This window comes from Aphelocoma coerulescens, chromosome 12, assembly GCF_041296385.1.
Source record: "Aphelocoma coerulescens isolate FSJ_1873_10779 chromosome 12, UR_Acoe_1.0, whole genome shotgun sequence".
In the NCBI taxonomy this organism is placed as follows: domain Eukaryota; kingdom Metazoa; phylum Chordata; class Aves; order Passeriformes; family Corvidae; genus Aphelocoma; species Aphelocoma coerulescens.
The window spans coordinates 6,729,465-6,750,934 of record NC_091026.1 but is presented as its reverse complement, the minus strand read 5'-3'; the positions used below and the strand labels follow the sequence as shown (position 1 = coordinate 6,750,934).

Below are 21,470 nucleotides of genomic sequence, written 5' to 3'. Positions count from 1 at the left end.
ATCAGGTTGGAAGAGACCCCTGAGATCATCGAGTCCAACCTATGACCCGACACCACCACGGCACCGAGCGCCACATCAGCCTTTCCTTGAGCACCTCCAGGGACGGTGACTCCACCACCTCCCCGGCCAGCCCACTCCAATATCTAAGCCTCCTTTCCATAAAGAAATTATTCCTAATGTCCAGCATGATCCTCCCCTGGTGCAGCTTGAGACTGTGTCCCTCTCATCCTTTCGTTGCTTGGGAGGAGAGGCTGGGCAGCACAGCCCCTCACTGCAGCCCCTCAGCAACAGGGCAGCCCAGGCTGCTGAGCCTGAGTCCCATCACCATCATCATCATCACCCCAAACAACCCTACAGACAAGCAAAATGACGACAGAACCCCAAACCCACCAGATGGATGCATATTATTATTATTACTATTATTACACATTATTATTCTTGCTATTCCTTCTGCCCAACATGTACATTTTCAGATGCTTCGTTATGATCACAAGGCATGGGGTCTATCCAACAGTCCTGGATGTTGCAAATGCTGGTAGAGGCCTCTACCCTCAGCAGTGCTGTGAGGTGAGCAGAGCCTCCTTGAAGGCACAGGGGCAGAGCTAAAAAAGCACTCAAGTAGCACAACGTCTAGAGAATTATAGGCATAAAGCTCACGAGCGTGTGCCGTTAGCTAAATTCCCTAGACAATGACGGGAAGTAGCAGGAAGTCAAGTCACTAGAAAACACAGAGGAGTGAGATGTGACAGACCCCATTGTTTTAGAGGCAACACACTCTCGACACCCATCCTCCCTGCACACGCCACGCCAGAAAGAAGGGCAGACGGGCATTTTTCAGAGGATCCGCTTTCCAGGGAATCCCGGGCCCTTCCCGGCGCCCCCGCCCCTCGGGCCCCACGTGCCTGTGCGTGGCCACGTGTCGCGGCCGCGTGACGTCACCGCGCGCGGCGATGACGCACAGGGGCGAGCGACGGCGGGTCCCGTAGTCGGGGCCGGACATGGCGGCGCGGCCCGGCCCGCGGGAAGATGAATAAGGGCTGGCTGGAGCTGGAGAGCGATCCCGGTGAGCGGGGCCGCGGCACCGCGCAGGGGGCGGGGCTGGGGGCGGGCCGAGGCACAGGTCGGGGCGGGGGGGGGGCTCTGAGGGACACACGGATAGCGGGGCCTGGGCTGGGGGGGATGCGGGGGACGGGTCAGGGAGGCTGCAAGGGGCAGGCTGGGAGTGTGGGGTGTACGAGTGGAATTTTGGGGGGTGCGGTTTATGGTGCATAAGTGGAGTTTTGGGCGGGGCTGGGAGGTGTACAGGTAAAGTTTGGGGGGGCTGCGGTGAAGTTTTGGGGGCTGGGGCTGTGGGGTGCGTAGGTGAAGTTTTGGGGGTGTGGGGTGTACAAGCGGAGTATTGTGGGGGGTGAGATGTACAGGTGAAGTTTGAGGTGTGAGATGTACGGTGCAGGAGAGCAGGAAGGTGCTGGAGAGCCCGGCATGGAGAAGCCGGCAGCAGGACGGCCACAGGTGCCTCCTTCCCGCTGCCTTGAAGGTGGAGTCTGTGGCGGAGTCCCGGAGTTGTTTCACGGGTTGGGATTTGGGGGCCAGCGCTGGTGTCGGCTGGGGCATTGTCTGAATGTTGTTTTAACCCTGTGAGTCCCTGTAGGGTGGAATGGGGTTGTCCTGTGGAAGGCTGGGAGCTGCTCTCTAGGATGGGGCGATGAGTTTTTGAGGCGGGGGTGAGGAAACTTGACCTCTGCAATTGTCTTCTCAGCAAAGGATTCTGGCTGCTGTCGGTGTCCCAGTCACCCCCAGTTTTGCTGCTCTTTATCCTCTTTGCTGGTACTTGAAAAATGCTGAAATCATTCCCATCCTGTCCAAAGTCACAGGACACGGTGTGGATTCTCACAGCTGGGTAGGGAAGGTTATTTGCTTGGGAGATTATCTGTCTGGGCTGAGGCAGGTTTTTTGGATATGTGGCAGCTGGGACAGATATTAGGAGTGACCCGTGTGCTGCTCTCAGCTTTCAGCACATCCCAGGAGCTGAATATCGTCCCACTGGCTCCTGCTGTGGGGCTTGGGGTGAAATCTCTGAGTGTTTTACTGGTCAGGAAGGGTTGGTAGATCCAGGTTTGGGCCGGCTGCTGGGTGGGGAAGAGAGCCCTGGGGACATCCCGGCTGCTGGCATAGTGTTGTGTGTGCTTGTGGACACCAGAATGTATCCAGCCAACCCATATAATTTGGAATGGGTGTCTGAGTGTTCCAGGAGAGGTGTCAGCAGCAGGACTGTGCCTTTTGTAGATGCAAAATAATACAAAAGATTGAAATATATGAGAAATAAAAGTGGGGTTGGAAAGGACCAGGAAAGTGCTGGGGTTTGGTGTAATGGCCTGGCACAGTGAGCAGGCTCCTACTGGTTTGAAGCATCTTATTTCCACAGCATATTTCTTCTCACTGGCAATTTTGTAAGAAATACAATGTTTTCTGATAAATTAATGAAGACCTTTTGCTCCCAGGAGTTTCCTCCCTGTTTTAATAATTTTAACTTTGGTGTGGAAGCCCCTTGGGCTCTTCTTAATGGAGCCACATGCATCAGAGTCCTTCAATCCATTGCTTACAGGGATGTTTCTCAGGATTTAATCCTTCTTATTGGTATTCCCTGGACTTCCTCCCAGGCTTTCAGCAGCCTTTATTAGGGAGATAAAAAAGCAGATTTGTTATTCCAGTCTTGAACTCGCTAACTCCATGTGCAGACTGACTGCCTGAAAATTGGGCTGACTGCCTTTGCTTCAACATCATAGTGGCAGCTGCTGCTCAGTTGCTGATATCTGCTAATCCTTGTTTTCTTGCTGTTGTCTCTGTATCCCTGGCTATGTCCTCCTGCATTTGGTAGTCACTGGAGACAGGCTGTTGGATTTGGTTCCCCCAAAGAGACAGGGACGAAGATGAGCGTTTCAGCCCTCGGAGTTCCCCACAGCCCTGTTGCTGTGATCTGGATTTCCCCTCACTGGCTTTCACTAACCAGGAGCAAAATGATCTTTTATTAAAATATCCTGTGACCTCTTCAGCCATTTTTCTCTCTGGCTACAAGCGTGTGTGTGTCATTTAGGTGCTCCCTGCGGCTGCTGCTCACTTGGCAAGTCACTTGCAGTGGGTCAGGATGCATTGGGCTCTGGCAGGAAAGAGTTGGTTCAGGTCCTCTTGAGGAAGAGGATGATCACTGGGGATGGAGGGGTGAAGGGAGCTGGAGCACCTCTGAGCTCAACAGCCCCACTGCTGGGACTCTGTGTGATCCTGGTGCCACTCTGCTGTGGGTTTTCTGGCTGCACCTTGGCCTGGGACCCTGTGGGGCTCTTGGGGGATGATGACAGCAGATTTTCTCTCTGCTCTCTTCAGCCAGAAGTAACCTGTTGGTTTTATTCCTTTCAGGTCTTTTCACACTCCTGGTTGAAGATTTTGGTAAGTCCAAGAAACTTTTCTGGGAAGTCGGTTTTGTGCCTGACATTACCCTGTCCTTTCTGGTGGGCCTTACACCAGCTTCTCTCCTTTGTCTGCAGGGGTCAAGGGAGTGCAGGTTGAGGAGATTTATGATCTGCAGAGTAAATGCCAAGGGTGAGTCAGAGGCCTGAGAGTGTGAGTTTTGTTAAGGAGAATGGTCTGTGGGCCTGGGAACTCATCACCAGGCATTCAGAGGGGCCCCTGTGAGCTTGTCTGTCATGGAGGTCACTGCTGTAAGTGATGGGCCAGGAGGGCTTCAGCAGGTTTGGGGCAGGTGAGGGACATACTTCAAGGGATTCATGTCCCTCTCACCGTGGAGAGGTGGTGTGCTTGCAGTGTGAGCTTTCTCCCTGTCCTGGTGCTGTGAAAAGGCTTTGGGGCTGTCACTTCTTAAAAGCCATTGCTGAACTCCTCTCAAGAATGAATCCAAGGTAAGTGTAAAAGGAGGGTCATTCAGTGGCCGGGCACTGTTCTGCAGGTCAGTGAGTGTCCAGAGGGGAATTTCCCATTTCTCTGTCTTCAGCCTCTTAAGACTTGTCAAACCCCAGAGTTTTCAAGCTTGCTTGTTGGCTGAGCCTGGAGCATCAGTGCAGGAGTGTCCTCAGTAATGTTGGGCTGGGGGGATTGTGGCAGGGATGGTCACCTCCAGAAAGATGGCACTGGTCATTCTGCTTTTCCTCTCTTTCTCTGCTCTGCCCATGGTTTGAAACAGAAGGTTTCTGGTGCTGGGCAGAGCAGCCCCACTGGTGTGGTTGGTCCAAAGTGCTGGAGCTGCTGCTTTCTCTCTGCAGCCCTGTGTATGGGTTCATCTTCCTGTTCAAGTGGATTGAGGAGCGCCGCTCCCGCCGGAAGGTCTCCACGCTGGTGGATGAGACGTCGGTGATCGACGATGACATCGTCAATAACATGTTCTTTGCTCACCAGGTAGGCTCCAGGAGGGGGGAAAGTGTGTGTGACACCTCAGGGAAGCAGTGGGGTACTGAGAGGCTGCACTGATCATGCTGGTCATGAGGGCAGCTCCTCTTTCCTGGGAATGTCTTCCCTGAGCTCCAGGTTGGAGGGAATCCAGTGAGGGCTGGGAGACTGTGGCCTGCACTGTGAGCAGATGGGGCATGGTGAGGCTCACTAAGTGATGCTGACTTCCTTCCTTCCTGTGAGAGCTGAGGTCAGGTCATTGCTCTCACAAGCACTGCTGGTTCTGGCATCAGTGCTTTCAACTGATTGTTGTGAGCACGGAGGGGTTTTTGAAAGGCTGCCTTGTTCCTGCTGGTTAAGTTGGTCCTTGTGTTACTCTCCAGCTCATCCCCAATTCCTGTGCCACCCATGCCCTGCTGAGCGTCCTCCTGAACTGCAACAATGTCGACCTGGGCCCCACGTTGAGCCGCATGAAGGATTTCACCAAAGGCTTTAGCCCTGAGGTAGGGGCAGGGTCGGGCAGGGCTGTGCAGGAGTGGCACATGTGGCTCTGCCTCTCGCTCCCCTCTTGGGGTGATGCTCTTAATGAGCTGGCTCCTTACATGCCCTCCATGGCTGCACACTGCAGCAGGATTGCTTCTTCTCTCTCATGTTCCTGCTTTGCCTTGCTCAGAGCCTTGGTTCCCTTTAGGCTGGGCACAGCTCTGAGCCTTCTGTCACGTTACTCCCTGTAATCAAAAGTCCTCTCTCCTCCTTTCAGACCTATTGTGAAGTCTGTTTTTCTGCAGCTGTAATTTATTCAGTAGAAATTGTGTGCTCTTTGCATCTTGGGCTCTACCTGTAACTCAGAAGAGTACAGGCTGTGCCTGAGGGTTTCTGTCCTGGTCCTGTGGGTAGATGGACAGAGAGAGTGGGAAGGTGGTGGGTGAAGCATTTTGTTTGTTCCCTGTCACTTCTCAGCTGTTCTCCTCTCTTGTTGTTGGCTGCAGAGCAAAGGCTATGCCATCGGCAACGCCCCGGAGCTGGCCAAGGCCCACAACAGCCATGCCAGGTGAGTGAGGGGTGTCTGCAGCTCCCTCTCTCAGAGGAGGAGGCAGACTCTCCATGACCTCTCACCCTCGCAGGCCGGAGCCACGGCACTTGCCAGAAAAGCAGAACGGGATCAGCGCGGTGCGGACCATGGAGGCTTTTCATTTTGTCAGTTATGTCCCCATCAAGGGACGGCTCTTTGAGCTGGATGGGCTGAAGGTCTATCCCATTGACCACGGTAAGAGCCCACCCCTGCTTGTTGACACAGGTGAATAGCGCCCTGGTGTGTTCAAATGTATTGTTTTCCATTGCCTCTTAGTGTTAACTGGTTTTAGTGAAGAATCACTCAAGTGCCTCCCAGATTTGTCCTGAGTTTTGACAGTTCATTTTGGAGCTTGTGTGCTGGGTACTGTGCGTAGAAAGCAGTTATTTCTAAATGTATTGCTGTTGTTTTGCCAGCCTTGCCATTTTCCTCCCCAGTTGCTCAGGGCCACGAGGTCCTTCAGCTCTGAAATAACTGCATATAGCAAGGAGAATTTATCTCCTCACTCTCTCCTTGTGCCACATAACCACTGTGTGTTGGTTGAGGCACCAGGTCCCAACAGATCCAGTGGGCTTCCCAGGTTACTCCCTTCTCTTACAACTTGACCACTCAGTTCTGTCTTTCAGACAGTTATTTATCCCTGCCAGATTTCTGTCTGTCAGCCCCTTTGGTAAGGTACCCACTTCATGTACTTGGTTTACTTAAGCATGGCCTGCTTTGCTAAGTCCAGCTATGTCTTGTTATCACAGGGCCATGGGCAGATGATGAGGAATGGACAGACAAAGCCAGGAGAGTGATCATGGAGCGCATTGGCCTGGCCACTGCAGGGTAATGTCCTGGGCCATGGGGCAAGCACTGGCCCCTTGCCATATTGCCCTGGATTATTTGTACTGTGGTTTCTGAGTGGCAGGTTGTGGAAGTGGGGGTGGAGAAGGTTGCCTATAGAGAGGTGCAGGTGCTCTGCCCCTTGCCTTCTCTTGCCTGCAGAGCATGCGGAGAAGCTGCATTCCCTGTGCAATGCAGAGTCCCTGCAAATGCTGCACAGTGTTAAGAGTGGCCTGGTTAGGTCCCTGTTAGCTCAAGTCCATAGGAGAAGGATTGGTGCTTCTGGTCTTGAGCTGGGCCTCTTGAATGCTTGGGCATAAGGGTGACAGCACTGGCACAGGTTGTGCAAAGATGTTGTGGAATCTCCATCTCTGGAGATACTCAAAAGCTGTCTGGATGTTGTCAGGATGACCAGCTCTGGGTGATACTGCTGGAGCAGGGACTGGAGCAGATGACTCTCACAGGTCCCTTCCCACCTCAACCAACCTGTGACTGTGAGGAGTGTTTTGTGTGGTAGCTGAAGCAACCTTGCACTGCTTCACCAGCCACTGTGAGCTTGACTTGGTTTTGGGGAGAAGCCTTGGGTGTGTTGGTGTTAAAACACCCGGGCAGGAGGTGGGGATAGGGGCTGTCACCACAATCCCATGGCTGAGGCCTGGTGCCCTTCCTGCAGGGAGCCGTACCACGACATCCGCTTCAACCTGATGGCCGTGGTGCCCGACCGGAGGATGAAGTACGAGTCCAAACTGCACATCCTGAAGATGAACCGCCAGACTGTGCTGGAGGCCTTGCAGCAGGTAGGACAGCCCAGGCCTGGTGAGGGGAATAAGCTGTTTTCAGGGCATCAACCTGTGCTGCCAGGGCCCTGACTTTGAGGGTTTTGTTTGGCCTTGGGAAAAGTCTCGTGGGAAGAGCAGATAACCAGCCTTGCTGCTTGGCTGTTGCTGCTCACCTGGGAGGTGGCTCACCTGTGTTGGTTGTGTGCCTGGGCACTTGGTGTTGGCTCATCCTCATGAGCTCTGCAGTGCTTGAGGGGAAGGATGTGGTTTGGGTCATTGCTGGTCCAGCATGCAGTTTCTGTGTCATTTGCTTTCAAGCTTATCCGAGTAACTCAGCCTGAGCTGATCCAGACCCAGAAGTCTCAGGAGTCTCAGCCTGCTGAAGAGGCAAAGCCAGCCAGCAGCAAGACTGTGACTCCAGAGAGCACCCATCCAGGTAGGACCTTGTACCAGCAGTGTTGCCAGCCTGGCCTGCCATGGAATGAACCCAGGGTGGTGACAACAGCTGCCTGACCTGGAGCTTGGACAGTTTCATTGTGATCTTCACTTCCTTTTCTGTGAGCCCTGCTCCATGCACACTGTGCTGGGGCGTGGGTGATGCCTCTGTGCCTGGGGGGTAGTCGGAGGGATGCGAAGCTTCAAAGTGGGAGGGCTGGAGCTTGGGGACACCAGTGACAGCTGGAGGTGGGTGTGGTGGTCTGGAGGAGTGTAAGAGCTCCTCTCTCACCTGGGTGAGTAAGAGGTGGTAGAGGACATGGAGTAAAAGGTGACAGTGCTGGTGATGAATGGAATGCTGTGCTTGTGTGGCAGATGGCACTGATGAACCCACCAGCCAGGGCCACCCCCCAGCCACGCAGAGCCCACCCAGCAAATCCAAACCAGTGCCAAAGACGACAGCGAGCGGTATCAATGGGGCCCCTCCAGCAAACCCCAACCCCATCGTTCAGAGACTGCCAGCCTTCCTGGATAACCACAACTATGCCAAGTCCCCCATGCAGGTAGGCTGGAGTGCCAGGCCAGCAGCATGCCTGAATCCAGCTGAGCTCTTTGCCTCCAGTCCCTCACCTCTGTGGGAGCATGGCTCTCAGCTGGCCTAAGCCCAGCCCTTCCTTGCAGCCAGCCTGGCCCAGCACTAACCCAGGCTGGGAGGGAGGAGTGTAAATAAAGACTGACCTGACAAAGGAGGTTAACCTTAATGTGGGTAAACTGAGCAAAACTGGGGAAGGGTCCCTGTTTCCTCTCAGAAGACACAAGTCCCGGTGTTAAGCTGGACCAGGGATGAGCCCACTGGGCTCTTCCTCCTTGCCCTGCTGCCAGCCTGCCTTCAGCAATGGTGTGTTGCAGGAAGAGGAAGACCTTGCGGCAGGAGTGGGTCGCAACCGGGTCCCAGTCCGACAGCACCAGCAGTACTCAGATGATGAGGATGACTATGATGATGATGATGAGGAGGAAGTTCGTAACACCAACTCAGCCATCAGGTGACAGCTTGAGCTGAGGGTGGGGGGCTGGGAGCTGACATTTGCAGAACTGTCAGTGAGGACTTCCCTGACCTCTTTCCTTAGATCTTGATAGTTATGTTCATCTCTTCACCTGCCGTTTTACTTTTCACTCACTGGATTTTGTGAAGTCCTTCTGTAGCTCTTCACAGCCAACTCTGAATTTCAGCTGCCCTGAGAGTAACTGTGTATTGGCAGCAGGCTTTGGGGCTTTGAGGAACCTTGGTTCACAGGGCCAGTTGCCAGTTCAGCTCCTGGTGACAGTTGTTGATGTGCTTGGACTGCTGCTAAGGCCAGGAGGTTGCAGTCACAGCAAGGGTGCTTTGGGGGCTTTGGAAGAGCAGGGGGTACACAGCACCCTGTGCCTCCCAGCAGTGTAGGGATCCCTGGGACTGAGTGGTTCAGTGGTGCTGGGGTGCTGCAAGAGAAGCCGACGGCACTGGGGGTGACCTGGAAGTGTTTCAGACCTTGTTTCATCCCAGCAGGCAGCCTGGACTGCTGAGCACAGAGCTGGCAGTATCTGTGCTGGGCCTCTACCTCCTTCTACCAGCTACTCACCTTCCCTGCTGTGTTCCTGGGCAGGTACAAGAGGAAAGGGCAAGTGAAGCAAGAGCATGTGGCAGGGGCCGCAGATGGCCAGCTCTCTGTCCTGCAGCCTAACACCATCAATGTCCTGGCTGAGAAGCTGAAGGAATCTCAAAAGGATCTTTCCATTCCCCTGTCCATCAGGACGAGCAGCGGGGGTGCCGCCGTGGCAGTGGTCACCCACTCCCAGCCCTCCCCCACGCCCAGCAACGAGAGCACGGACACCGCCTCCGAGATCGGCAGCGCCTTCAACTCCCCGCTGCGCTCTCCCATCCGCTCGGCCAACCCCACGCGCCCCTCCAGCCCCGTCACCTCCCACATCTCCAAGGTGCTGTTCGGCGAGGAGGACGGGCTGCTGCGCGTCGACTGCATGCGCTACAACCGGGCTGTCAGGGACCTGGGGCCCATCGTCAGCTCCGGGCTGCTGCACCTCACTGAGGACGGCGTGTTCTGCCCGCTGGCTGCTGCAGGCAAGCGCCTTACAGCTTTTAGGGGGTGGTAATCTCACCTAGGGTGACAGGACAGTTGTCCTTTGATTTTGGGAGTGGATGCCAGTCCTCTGTGATGGCTCCTAATGCTTCCTTCCCCTGTGTGTAGATGGGAAAAACTCCCCCTCTTCCATCAAACCCGGTGAAGAGGCCCCAGTTGCGATCAAACTGGAGGAGAAGGAGGGCAGTGAGGCCAGTGACAGCAAAGAGAAGGTGGGACTTGGCAGGACCAGTGATCACCCTGGGGGGGAAAAGTATTCTCCCAAGGTGAGTTTTGTGCTGCGACAGCCCTGGGAGCGTGGAGCTCACCCGGAGGCGCAGCAGCGCTGGCAGTGACTGAACCGCATGTGCACGCTGTCCCCTCGCGTGTCGTCGCAGCCGTGCCTCGAGGCACAGGGCAGTGCAGGTTTTGTGCCTTGCGTCATCTCGGGGACCTTTGCCTTGGTACTGGGCGCAGCCCCTGTCTCTGCAGCTGAGATGCTGAGCCTGCTGTGCTCTCCTCTGGGCTAGGGGCTGGTGAGACCCTGCATCCCCAAGCCCCAGCCCGCTGGTGGTTTCACAGCCTGTCTGTCCCCTCTAGCCAGGGGACAGGACCAGGCTCAGGTAGCACCAAGGGCTCCGTGGAGGAGAGCTAGATAGAAACTGCTACTCCAAAGGGAAGTCTTCAGATTTCTTTTTTGAGGGGAAGGAGGTCCTGGCGGGGCGGTTCTGGCACACAGGCAGCCCCTCCCCCTGTCCTAAAACCAGGTATATGGGGCTGGGGAAGAACCCACCTCCCCTGGGGCTGGCCGCAGTGAATTCCCTACAATGAACTGATCTCTCTGCTTTCCCCCAGCAAGTGTTTTTCCTTTGGATCCTCCCTTTCCTGGCACAGAGAGGAACACCTGCCAGCTCACCCTGCTGGCTCCTGGGCTGTGGCTGGGTCTGTGCTCACGTTTGGTCTGCTTGATCCTGGTAGGAGCTGCTGGCGCTGCTCAAGTGTGTGGAAGCAGAGATTGCAAACTACGAGGCCTGCCTGAAGGAGGAGGTAGAGAAGAGGAAGAAATTCAAGGTGTGTTGGTGGCTTGTTTGCATTGCTGATTTAGCTGCCCAAAGACTTTTTTCTAGAGTGGTTTTATGCACAAATGGAGGGAGAGTGGTTCAGCTGAGAATGGTGACGAGGAGCATTCAGAGTCCCTTCCCTGTTATCAAACAGCTCAGCGGGGCAGAGCTCTCAGCAGGGCAGACCACAGCCCCGGGCTGCACTGACATCCTGGGGGAGGGTGATACAGCGCTGGGATGAACATCAGCATTGATAGGAGGCAGGGGAGAGTCTGCAGAGATGCCTCCCTGCCCACCCTCACATCTTCCCAGCTGCCCTTTGTGGAACATGCCAGCATCTGAACTGGGATGGAGACAGTCCTAGTTGTGCCCTGGCCCAGGATAGGCTGGGAGGTGGGTCCCTTCCTGTTCGGTCTCCTTAGTCTGTGGGCTGGGCCAGGCATGCCAGTTCTTTGTCCCCTGTTAACCTTGAACTCTCCCTTCTCCCTGCCCCCAGCTTGTGGATTATTTGTGGATTTGTCTCTTTGTAGATTGATGACCAGAGGAGAACCCACAACTACGATGAGTTCATCTGTACCTTCATATCCATGCTGGCCCAGGAAGGTGAGCTGTGCTCATGGGGCAGAGGGTTTGAGCATGATGGAGCAGCAGCTGGGGAGCCTGGGAAGCTCACCCTGCCCGGCTCGCTGTTTATGCCAGGCCTGGGGCACAGGGTGATGCTCAGTCTGGGGAGCCACAGATCTCTGCTTTTATAGTCCCAGGAGGTGCCCACTGATGGCTTTTGAGCAAGAGAGGCAGGGCTGCCCTCTGGCATGGGTAATCCCAGCACTCCAGGCCCATGTGTGTGCTCTCCCTGCAGGCATGCTCGCCAGCCTTGTGGAGCAAAACATCTCCGTGCGCCGGCGGCAGGGAGTCAGCATCGGCCGCCTGCACAAGCAGAGGAAGCCGGACCGCCGGAAACGCTCCCGCCCCTACAAAGCCAAGCGCCAGTAGCCAGGGAGCCAAGACTGAGAAACAGCAGCTGGGCTTCGTGGCTTTGGGCACTGGCACTTGGATCTATGTTACCCTTTGCCCAAGGAAGAGGGACCACAGTGATGAGCCCTCAGCCCAGGTGGAGCCTGGGGACAAAGGGAAATCTGGTTTTTCTCTGCGCCTGAGCTGTGAAAGGCAAGAACCTGTCTGGAGGAGTTCCTGCAGCAGAAGGGAGTCTGGAGTGCTCAGCTGCCTGACCATGCCATGGCAGCACCCAAATGCCATGGCCTCTGTCTCAGCACCCTGGCTGAGGACTATGACAGGAGGGAAAGAGCCCACCCAGCTGGGGATGGGTCTGGCATTATGGGAACGCTGGCAATGCCCATGTGAGGCTGTGCTGGCCACAGCTGGCTGTGGCTTGTGTCCTCCTGAGTCTGGGCCTTCAGCTTTGTGCTTCCCTGGGATGTTCATGTCTGTGTTTTCTATCCTTCTCCCTTCCCCAAACTCATTTTTGGTCCTAACCCAGGCTTTGGCCATTCTGAGGAAGGTGGTGCCAGGACAGAGCTGCTTCTGCACCCACCTGCCACTGCAGTGCCCAGTGCTGGCTGAGCTCCTGGGCATGGCATCACCTTCCCAGTGTAGCTTGGCTCCCCAGTGGCCATGGCTGCTCTGTTGCTGGATGAGGGTGGGGAGGCTTGTCTCTGCCCAGCCCTGGTGGAGGCCTTGTGCCCAGCCCTCGGTGGTGGTGCTGGGGTGGCCTGTGCCTCTTGCTGCTCTCCTCAGGACCAGCTCTGTGGCCCTGGCAGTGCCTGGGGGTCACACAGCATTGCACCAGGCCCAGTCCCCAGAGAAACCCCGTGATTTATGAACAGACCAGGTGCATATGGGGGCCTTGGTGGTGCTGGGCACAGCCCAAGGGTGGAGACTGGCTGTGGCTTGGTGCAGCCTCTGGGCAGGGGGAGAGGTGGCGGGTTGCTGCAGTGGTGGAGATGGGATGGGGGCAGCAGTGGAGGGAGCTCCCCTAGCTGGCTGCTAACCTGAGGTTGCTGGTGCAGCCTGGCTGCCTCTTGCCCACTGCCTCCTGCCAGCCCCCAGGTGCCTGGCAGAAATCTGAGGTATCAGAGGTGAGCACAGCTCTCCACAGCTATCCTGGGGCAGAGCTTCCACAGGCGAGGACTGAATTTTTTCAATATGTGTACAGATCTTGACTATGGAATGAAACAGTTCTTTTGGTATTTGTTGAAGGAAAGAAAATCCTTCTGTCTCTTGCTGTGTCTAATATCAAGTGCTGTAAATAATGGATCTGTCTGAAGGAATAAAGCAATCCTGTAATGGCCAGCTAGGGAAGAGGTGTGTGAGGGAAGGGGGTGGGAAGCACCATGTGGCAGCTCCAGGCCATGTTATCCCTGCTGGCAGCTCCTCTGTGGTGTAGAGATTTGAAGTAATTGGGGGGGGGGGGGGGGGCGGTGGTACAACACCACCAGGCTCAGTTTATTGGCACCTCAACAGGAGCAGGGCAGGACTCACCTCAACAGTAGGAGGGCAGGAGGAGAGGGGGGGCAGCAGCCTGGCTCAGGCCCTCAGCTGCAGTGGGTTCCTGGGCTGCCTGGCTGAGTTTCCAGGCTAAAAGTCCAGGGCACAAATCAAGGCCGTGCCACGTTTGATCCAGTGCTTCTCTGGCTTGTCCGTAGGGATCTCCACAGCAATCACGTAGTTGGTGGAGTGGCCCGTTGTTGACAACGTGCCTGTAATGGGGGAAGCAAGGGCAAGAGCGTGGTGCTGCTGCACACTGACTGGGGACTCCCAGACAAGTGACCCCATCCATCAGCCCTTGTTTCCACCCTAATCCAGGTGACAGGCTGAGCAGGGCTGGGGGAAACAGGCTTGTGGGCTTGAGGGACACTGCTACAGAGCCAAGGTGCCTGCCTGCTCCATCTCCTCAACCACAGCAGGAGAAATCTTTTCTCCCTGGCTGGCCACTGCCAACAGTACCTTGCTCCGTGCCCATGTATGGCAGGAGGAGCTCCCTACTGCCTCTCCCGGGCTGCCCCTCCTAGCTGCTCCTGCAGCTCCTGTGCTTCTGGAAATCTGCCTTTAGGGCACCTACCTGCTCGAGTGAGAGTCTTATAGATGGGGCACAGGTAGGAGCCGGATTCTGGAGGCTTGCGGTTGGGAACAGGCACTAGCCAGATGACAGCCATCTCCGTGTAGAGCTCCTTGGGGCGTGACTCTGCCAGCTGACCCGCAGCCGCGTCCCAGCGGGCGCCCTCCAGGAACAAGCCGTGGATGTAGCAGCCCACGTCGGGCTGGTGTGTCAGCTCCTTCACCGACTCCTTCATGACCTGCCCAGGGAGAGGCGTCGGGCCCTCGCTCAAGGCCCGTCCCTGGCGGCTCAGCCCCAAAAAGCCTCTTAAGCAGCTCTTAGTTAAGCCAGCGTTGCCAAAGGAGAGCCTGCCCCAGCTCTCAGAGGGGCTGGGCTGCATTTTTTGGCAGCTCACATCATGTCGGGCAGCCTATGACAGAGCTGGTGGAGGGGGATGTGAGCAGCTCTGGAAGCAGAAGCCTCTGCCAGCCTTGTGGAGGTGTCTGGCAATGTGGGTGGGTGGGTGTATACAAGCACAAAGAGGATGATGGGCCATGGGCTGCTGTGTAGCCTGGTGCCTTCACCTCTTGGGCAGATCAGGGCCTTTGTGGCCTTCTAGCAGGAGATTCCAAATAAATTCAGAGCCTCCACCTGCTTTACCTACCTTGAAGTTAAATGAAATGGTGTCGATGGAGATGACAGACTTCCTGGCGAAGTTCTGCAGTGTCCCGGTGAGGAAGGCCTGGGGGAAGAAGAACCCACTGATCCAGAACACGGAGGGGATCCCATGGCTGATCCAGTTCTGCAGGAATTCAGTCCGCTGCACCAGGTCGTTCACCCACGATGCCAATGGCTTCAGCGATGGATAGGCCTGTGGGGCACCCACAGAGGGAGGTGCTGAATGCAGCCAAGGACAGCCCAGACCTTGTGCCTCAGCTGCTGAGAGCTGCCCAGAGCCCAGGGGCTGGGAACAACTGGGAGCTGCACTAGGCAGGAGACATCTCCATGCCAGGGGACCAAGAGCCAGCTCCACATGAGACAGCCCAGTCCAGCGGCAGTTGATGACCCATTCCCCTGGTTTGGGTGAGCTCTGGCAGGCAGCTGGGCTGGCTGGGGCATGTACCTTGGCATTCCATATTTCAGGAACACTGTTGTTGTACAAACTTGTGGCCATCAGCTCCAGCCGAGAGGACATCACGACCAGACCCTTGAGAGCTTTCAGCAAATCCTTCAGACTTTGAGCAACCTCCTCCAGGAGCTTGTTGTACCTACAGAGAAAGGGCAGAGGGAGCAGAGTGACCCTCTGCAGTGGTTTATTGCCCATTGCCTGCCCAGAGAGGGTGTGGATCTTTATACACGAGTGAAGCTCCTCCATGTAAACCCCAGCCCCAATCCTCTTCAACAGGGTCTCACAGCTGCTTCTCCAGCCCTAAACTGCTGACTGTAGCAAATGGAGACAGGATCAGCCAAAGGTCCTGGCTGGGACAACACAGTTGTTAGTGTGACTGCCAACCCCACTGCTGTGCTCAGTACTGAGGTTCCCCAAAGGTGGGTGGCAGCAGGGGTCTGCACCTCTCTACTGTTCCCCTGTGGGATGTGATCCCACAGGAGTTTTACCTGATCACTTCCTGCACCAGCACTGTGTTCATGGATTCTTCATACAGCAGTGGGTATTTTTGGATCACCTCCTGCAGGTTCATGGGGTCAGGCAGCTTTGCCAGGATGTCATTGGAGGTCTCCTCCACGATCTGCAAGGAAGGCAGCAAGTGGCAGCACCCTTCTAATCCAGCCCCATGGCTGCCGAGAAGGGGCAGCGCTAACGCTGGGATGGCAGTGCCACTGCTGGCAGCCAGCAGGCAGGGTGGCACCTGCTGAGAGCCGGTGCTTGTGGTCACTGCCCACACTGGGCACTGGCTACCAGAGCACCGACAGGACTGGGGCACCCACCTCTTCCCTGCTGCGGCCTCCCAGGGTGATGGTCTTGGGCTGCAGCAGTGAAATGGCCCCCAGCAGAGCAAAGGTCTCGTTCTGAGCGAAGGTGATGTCGGCATTGTCGTGTAAACCAAAGAGCTCCGGGCTGTCGTTGAGAGGCAGGCCCTTGACGTATTGGAGGTAGCCCTGGAGAGGAATCCACACTGACTCTGAGGGCAAGAGCAGCCAAAGATCCCCAGGTTCTTACAAACCCCAGGGACCTGAAAATGCAGTGGGTTTCAGGGAGGAGAGATTCCCTTTGCACTGTGACAATCCCCCTGCATCTATGAGCTGAAATTTGTGACTTGAGTACTTACATTGAGGTCAGAAGAAGTACTGATCTGCTTGTAGATACCTGATTCGGAATAGGAAAAGTCAGGACTTAAAACCTCAGGTTTGTAGAAATCCTCCAAAATGCTCATGATGCAGCGCCGGTCCCAGTCGTCGGTCACGCGGCCGCCGTAGTTGATCTCCCCAGCTGTGTATTTCAGAACCTGCAAGAGACCCCACCACGGTTCTGATCCATGTCTGCACCGTGAGCCTGTTCCCTCGCAGGAGGGGCAGCTCTCACCTTGTAGGGAATTTCTGTGTATTCGTTCAAGAACATCTGCAGCTGACTGATGCAGATGCGGAGGTCTCCGTCTGTGAACTCATAGGGGATGTTGAACCCCAGAGGCCCAAACTTTCTCCTCTCCAGCATGTTCCCATGGAAGAAGCAAAGTGAGAGCAACAAGGATTTAAACTCTGTGACCTGTGGGAAGCAAGGGGAGGAGCTGCTCAGCTTGGGAGGAGGCACCCTTGGAAGGAGTCAGGTTCTGCTGGGACCTGGCAGATTAATAGTGCCAATTCAGGAGTGCCAGCTGGAGCTTGGAGAGGGGGAAACCTCAGTCAGGCTGCTGTGATGGGAAAGGCCATGGCCCACTCCTGGCTAAAAGAGAGCTGCAGCAAGTGCCTTATGCCAGGCTTCCAAAATAGTGTTGTTTCTGTTTCTCAAAGTAAAACTTCCAAGTTGCTCTTCACAGGTGTGAGTTTATGAGAAATACCTCCTTCTCTAGCACATGGATTCTCTAATGGGGAGGAAGATCTATGCCTGGAGAGGAGCAACATCCAGGTGGAAAGCATACAGTGGAGCAGGCATGGAATAGAGACAGCAATCCAAAGCACAATCTGGGTCTTACCTTGGAGCAAGAATTCAAGAAGTCATCACTGAAATTAATGTAGGACTTGAGCAGGTTGGCCTTGACCCCACGGGGGGGCTCGATGGTCATCTTGGAGCCATTCTGGAGAATGGACACAGGGAAGTGGTTGCTTGGTAGACTGGTGAGCCAGAGGCGAAAGTCCGGATGTACCTGAAGTCCAGAAGGCAGCAAGTGCTCAGAGGGTGCAGGCACAGCCCCTGCAGCTCCTGCACTGACCCTCTGTTCTGTGAGGAACCTATGGATGGGACTGAACTAGAGCTGGGGTCCTCGCAGGCTCCAGCCTCCTGCCTGTTATCCTCAGAGTGGGCACCTGCTCAGTAACACATCTCACCTTGCTGGGGTCAATGCCCTCAATGAGTCTCTCCAGTGAGGGCATCCAGCTGGGGGCCAGGTGGCAGTTCTGGAAGAAGACCCAGTTGCCCTGCTCCATGGCACTGTGCAACATGGCTTCAGCACGGGGGCCCTGCAGAGGCAGAGAGAGAGAGCTCAGAGACCCTGTCCCATGGCACGTTGTGTCCTGCTGAGCTGGACTGGGGGGCAGCTCCCTGGAGCTGGGTGGAAGGACCACTGTCCGAGCTATGGCCTGGCTTTGCCCCTATGGCTCAGCCGGATCTTTGCTGTTTGATGGCACAGCAAAGGTTTTTTACAGCTTTTACAAGCCTGTGAGGAATGGTGGAGGGAATGGAAGAACTGCAGATGGATTCAGGAAGTCAGAGGGCACTGTACTGGGACCTGCTGCAGCTCCCACCCCAAGGGAGCAGAAGCAGAAGGTTGGTGAGTAAGGGCCCTGGGGCACGAGGGTGTTTTCACAGTGCTGCAAGTGTTTGACCTACTTGGAGCTTGGTGAGATTGATACGAGTGCCAGGACACTGCTGTTCCAGGTATGCACTGACAGCTTACCTGTCCTTGGCCCAGAGAAATGGCAGTGAGCTTTTGTGTGAACTTCATTTCTTCAGCAAACTTGTAGAGGTCGGCAGCGGGGTCAGTGCCCGGGGACAGCACAAACACCAGGGGGGTGGTGGCAGTGGACTCCTTAAACACGACTGAAAGGTCAGTGGTCTGCAATAGAGAGTTGGTCAGAGTGGAGAGGCTGTAGTGGAACCATACAGCACCTCCTCAGCCTTCCTAGCCTCCAGCTCCCCTCCAAGGCACCGGCGTCCTCTCGGGTGCCAAGGTCAGGAACACGTTCAGTGAGAACCACATACAGCTCTCCTCTGGCTGCATTAGGGTCAGGGCATGAACCACTTTCCCATTTGTCATTCGAACTCTTCCCTTGTACACCTGCAGTATCTGCCCCTCCCAGTGTGGTTTAACTGGTGGACATCAGAAAGGCTATCCCTTGTCTAAGGCATACATATTTCCCCAGCTGTGGGAGGAACACTGTGGCTGCAGAGGGACACCAGCACCCTCACTGCCCATTTATCACAAGCTTGAGGCCTCCTGCTCCCCTCCTGTCCCCACCAGCACCTGCTCTTGGCTGGTTACCTGTGGCTCGATGAAGCGCTGATCCAGGTTCAGCACCACAAAGTCCTGCATGGCGTTAGTGATCTTGTCTCCACGCAGACACCGCAGAACCAGCAGCTTCTGGAAGGCATCGAGCCCATCTTCCCACTTCCCGGGCAGAGGCTCTCTGCAAAGCAATTAGGTGTATTTTGGGGGGATGTGCCAGATCCTACACTCCACAAGAAGTACCCAAGTTGCCTGCAGGCAGCCATTAGGGCTTCATAAGGGACAAGGACCTTTTAGTCCCTTGGCTGAAGTTGTTGTCTGTAGCTCTGAAACCACCAGTGGGCAAACCAGAACTGCTTCCACTGGGGAAGCAGCAAATACTGCTGGGATAAGGCATTGTGTGGCTCTATCTTGGGCAAGCAATGGTCACCCCTGAAGAGAAAAAGGCAGTGCCTCACCCGTTCCCTTGTACCGGTAGCAGAGCTGGCACTGTGACTGTATCAACTCCTCCTGCTCTCCCAGGGATGTCATGTGCAATAGAGCTAAGCAGGGGACACTTGCCTGTGAGGCTTGTGGCTGTCAAAAATGGCCCTGAACCCTTCAAGGTTGGCTGCAAAATCGTTGTCAAAGTCAGAGAAATTCTTCAGGCTGCTCAGGGCCAGGATGTCTCCCCACGCTCTCTCGTTCAGCCAGGCTGGAGCTGGGTTGTCCTTCATCTCCTTTATGGCCCCTCCTGACAGCAGGTACCGCCACTCATCCTGGGAACGGGACACAATTTGGTCATGGATAACAGCCTACCCACCTGAGCCCAAGGCATGTGGCGCCATATCCAATTAAAATCCCACAGTATCTTTCTGGCTGCTCTCCTGCCAGGTGTGTGTGTCAAGGAGTAAGTGAGCTGGAGGGTCTGGTGAGAACAACATAGTGACTGCTCAGCTGCCACTCTCTGCTAAACCCTGTCTGCTCCCTCTGAACTCATTAACCTTTGCAGCAGTCTGGCAGCAAGCTGGCAAAAGCTGCAGGTGATTCAGGCTAGGGCAGCTCTGCATGTAGACACAGAGAATAGTTTGAAAGCCGAATAAGGACAGAGGCCCTGAGTTTGCCCAGCAGGCTGCCAAGCCTATCCCTAACCCCAGGGAACAAGGCTCCTTTTCCACCCAGCACACAGTTCTAGGGGCTGAACAGGCTGTGCTTGAGCTGCCTTGATGGGATCCCTTCAAGGACTAAGGTGATTTGCTCACCATATCGATCTGCCCCTCATTCATCAGAATCCGGGCGCTGACCAGGAAGGCAAACATGAGCTTGTGCTTCTCGAAGAGGCTGCGGCACACGTTGCAGTAGAGACTGAAGGTGATGTAGTTGTTGATGTTCTCCACCCGCTCCGTCAGCACCTCTGAAAAAAAGGCAACAACCAGACAAGGGTGGTGGGTGCCTCAGGGGAAGTGGAAGGTGCTCTCCATGTCAGCTCTGGGTTCCTGGTCACAGAGGCACACCCATGCCCTGCCTGGGAAGGACAGATGCTGCTCTCACACGCAGACCTGGTGCAGATGTGGGGTGAGGGAGAGGATATAGGAGGGGGCTGTTCTGGGAAGGCACCTGCTTTCTCGGAGTTACGGATCCCCAAGAGGAAGATGTTGAGGAACCACTCGAGTGAATACTGGTACATGGGGTCCACGTTGGACAGGTCTGAGACACAGAAGTAGAGGATCTGTGAGCGGACAGCCACAGGCACGTACTGCATGCGGGTGATGTTGATGTCCTTCTCTGTCTGCTCTGCCACTGCGACCTTGGCCTGGAGGACAGAAGCGATGTCCTGGTTAGTGGAGTGCTGGCAGGGGATGCACAGCTGCAGGGGGAGAGCACCTTTCACCTCTGACCTGGATCTCTCCTGCCTTCAGCTTGGATGCCTCCAACACTTTGATGAGCTCCAAGTCATCCACAGGGTTTCCTTCAGAAGTGCTGAGCCGATACAAGATCTGGTCTTCTATCTCCTTCAGTTCCTGGCGCATCTGGGCATTGCTAATAATTAGCTGGTTTCTATCTTCTTCTAAGTCAGGCCGCTCCGCAGCCACCACTTCTCCCAACAGTTGGTCTTCCAAGCCACTACAACAAAAGCCATGGAAGTGAGAGTGGCAGGTGAGGGGGCAACAGGCCCGAGGATCTGAGGACTGCAAGGAAGTCTGAGGCTGAGCAGCATGGCCAACTAATGGGGTAAAAGCAGGTACCTGGGTGAGAGGGTGAAGTTGATGAGGGTGAGCTTTGTGGAGACCTCAGGGCTGTAGTGAGGGTTGGGCAGCTTGGTGGTGATGTACATCTTGAAATCATCGTGGTAGGGGATCACTGTATCCCCCAGCTTCAGCACGGTGTTGCCTTGCTGTTTGAAGGTCTGTACCGGAGAAGGACAAATACAGAAAGACTGGGATGGCTATCCCTTGTGAGAGAAGGCATCCTGCTGTGCCCTGGGCTCTGAAGGCTCTCAGGACAGACAAGCTCCAAGCTTTCTTGCAGAACTGAAGGCCTGAACCTGAAGAGAGCATTTGTATTTCATGGCTCTGCCTCCCAGGCAAAGATGCCTGCTGGCAGAAGACCAGTGCGTGCAGGAGACTGTCAAAGTGCTGGAGCCCTGGCCAAGGCATGGGACTCACTCATCCATGTGAGTTCTGCCTGCCCACACCCATGGAGACCTATGGATGCACCACACCCCATGGCACCCTGGCCAGATGGCCCCTTACAGCTCAGCCAGGTACCCACTGCTCTCCTTGCCAAGGTAAGACATAGGACCTCTTTCAGCAGGACAGGCTCAAGGACTGGATCCAGCTCCTCGCCGACATTCTCCAGCAGGAAGGGCTTCCCAAAGCTAATGGTGTTTTCCAGAGTGGAGAGGAAGTCCCGGTCACTCAGCTTGGCCACCTCCAGGCTGTTCTCTCTCTCCTGAAAGGCAGCAGGGGAGGACAGTGTTTCTGTGGTGTCCTGTCACCTTCACATCCAGCTCCAGTGCAGAGTACACCTCTCACTGGACTGATTTAGCTCCCTGGGGCAGCAGAAATAATATCTTTTCTTGCTCAGCTAGACTTTGGCTATTTTGGCAAGTTTATCCCCCATCAGCAGGTAC

General features: G+C 55.5%; 2 protein-coding genes across 6 annotated transcripts in view; one reads left to right on the top strand and one right to left on the bottom strand.

Moving 5' to 3' along the window:
- The first annotated feature begins 940 nt into the window (after positions 1-940).
- Positions 941-12,994, top strand: BAP1 (BRCA1 associated deubiquitinase 1). Of its 5 annotated transcripts, none has more exons than XM_069027730.1 (17): positions 941-1,063; positions 3,415-3,444; positions 3,543-3,597; positions 4,275-4,407; positions 4,782-4,901; positions 5,388-5,449; positions 5,523-5,665; positions 6,220-6,298; positions 6,969-7,092; positions 7,393-7,510; positions 7,885-8,072; positions 8,419-8,552; positions 9,153-9,625; positions 9,753-9,856; positions 10,602-10,694; positions 11,215-11,287; positions 11,544-12,994. In XM_069027730.1, the coding sequence occupies exons 1-17, from the start codon at positions 1,027-1,029 to the stop codon at positions 11,675-11,677; spliced, it is 2,100 nt and encodes a 699-aa protein (XP_068883831.1). In that variant the 5' UTR covers positions 941-1,026; the 3' UTR covers positions 11,678-12,994. The 5 variants fall into 5 exon arrangements, with proteins under 5 accessions (XP_068883831.1, XP_068883829.1, XP_068883832.1 ...); XM_069027728.1 differs by having other exon boundaries at positions 9,753-9,910; XM_069027731.1 differs by lacking the exon at positions 941-1,063 and adding an exon at positions 1,468-1,537 and having other exon boundaries at positions 9,300-9,625; positions 9,753-9,910.
- Positions 12,995-13,147: 153 nt separating this feature from the next.
- The window catches only part of DNAH1 (dynein axonemal heavy chain 1), a 66,767-nt gene continuing 58,444 nt past the window's right edge, over positions 13,148-21,470 (bottom strand). The window contains exons 61-78 of the mRNA XM_069028326.1: positions 21,140-21,289; positions 20,584-20,744; positions 20,236-20,461; positions 19,955-20,150; positions 19,600-19,751; positions 18,916-19,116; positions 18,395-18,535; positions 17,810-17,968; positions 17,241-17,372; positions 16,889-17,059; positions 16,282-16,461; positions 16,028-16,204; positions 15,687-15,857; positions 15,357-15,487; positions 14,863-15,007; positions 14,404-14,610; positions 13,764-13,998; positions 13,148-13,401 (exon numbers count right to left, since the gene is read on the bottom strand). Of these exons, the coding sequence (XP_068884427.1) occupies positions 13,280-13,401; positions 13,764-13,998; positions 14,404-14,610; positions 14,863-15,007; positions 15,357-15,487; positions 15,687-15,857; positions 16,028-16,204; positions 16,282-16,461; positions 16,889-17,059; positions 17,241-17,372; positions 17,810-17,968; positions 18,395-18,535; positions 18,916-19,116; positions 19,600-19,751; positions 19,955-20,150; positions 20,236-20,461; positions 20,584-20,744; positions 21,140-21,289 (3,057 nt within the window). The 3' untranslated portion in view covers positions 13,148-13,279. The remainder of the gene's footprint in view (positions 13,402-13,763; positions 13,999-14,403; positions 14,611-14,862; positions 15,008-15,356; positions 15,488-15,686; positions 15,858-16,027; positions 16,205-16,281; positions 16,462-16,888; positions 17,060-17,240; positions 17,373-17,809; positions 17,969-18,394; positions 18,536-18,915; positions 19,117-19,599; positions 19,752-19,954; positions 20,151-20,235; positions 20,462-20,583; positions 20,745-21,139; positions 21,290-21,470) is intronic.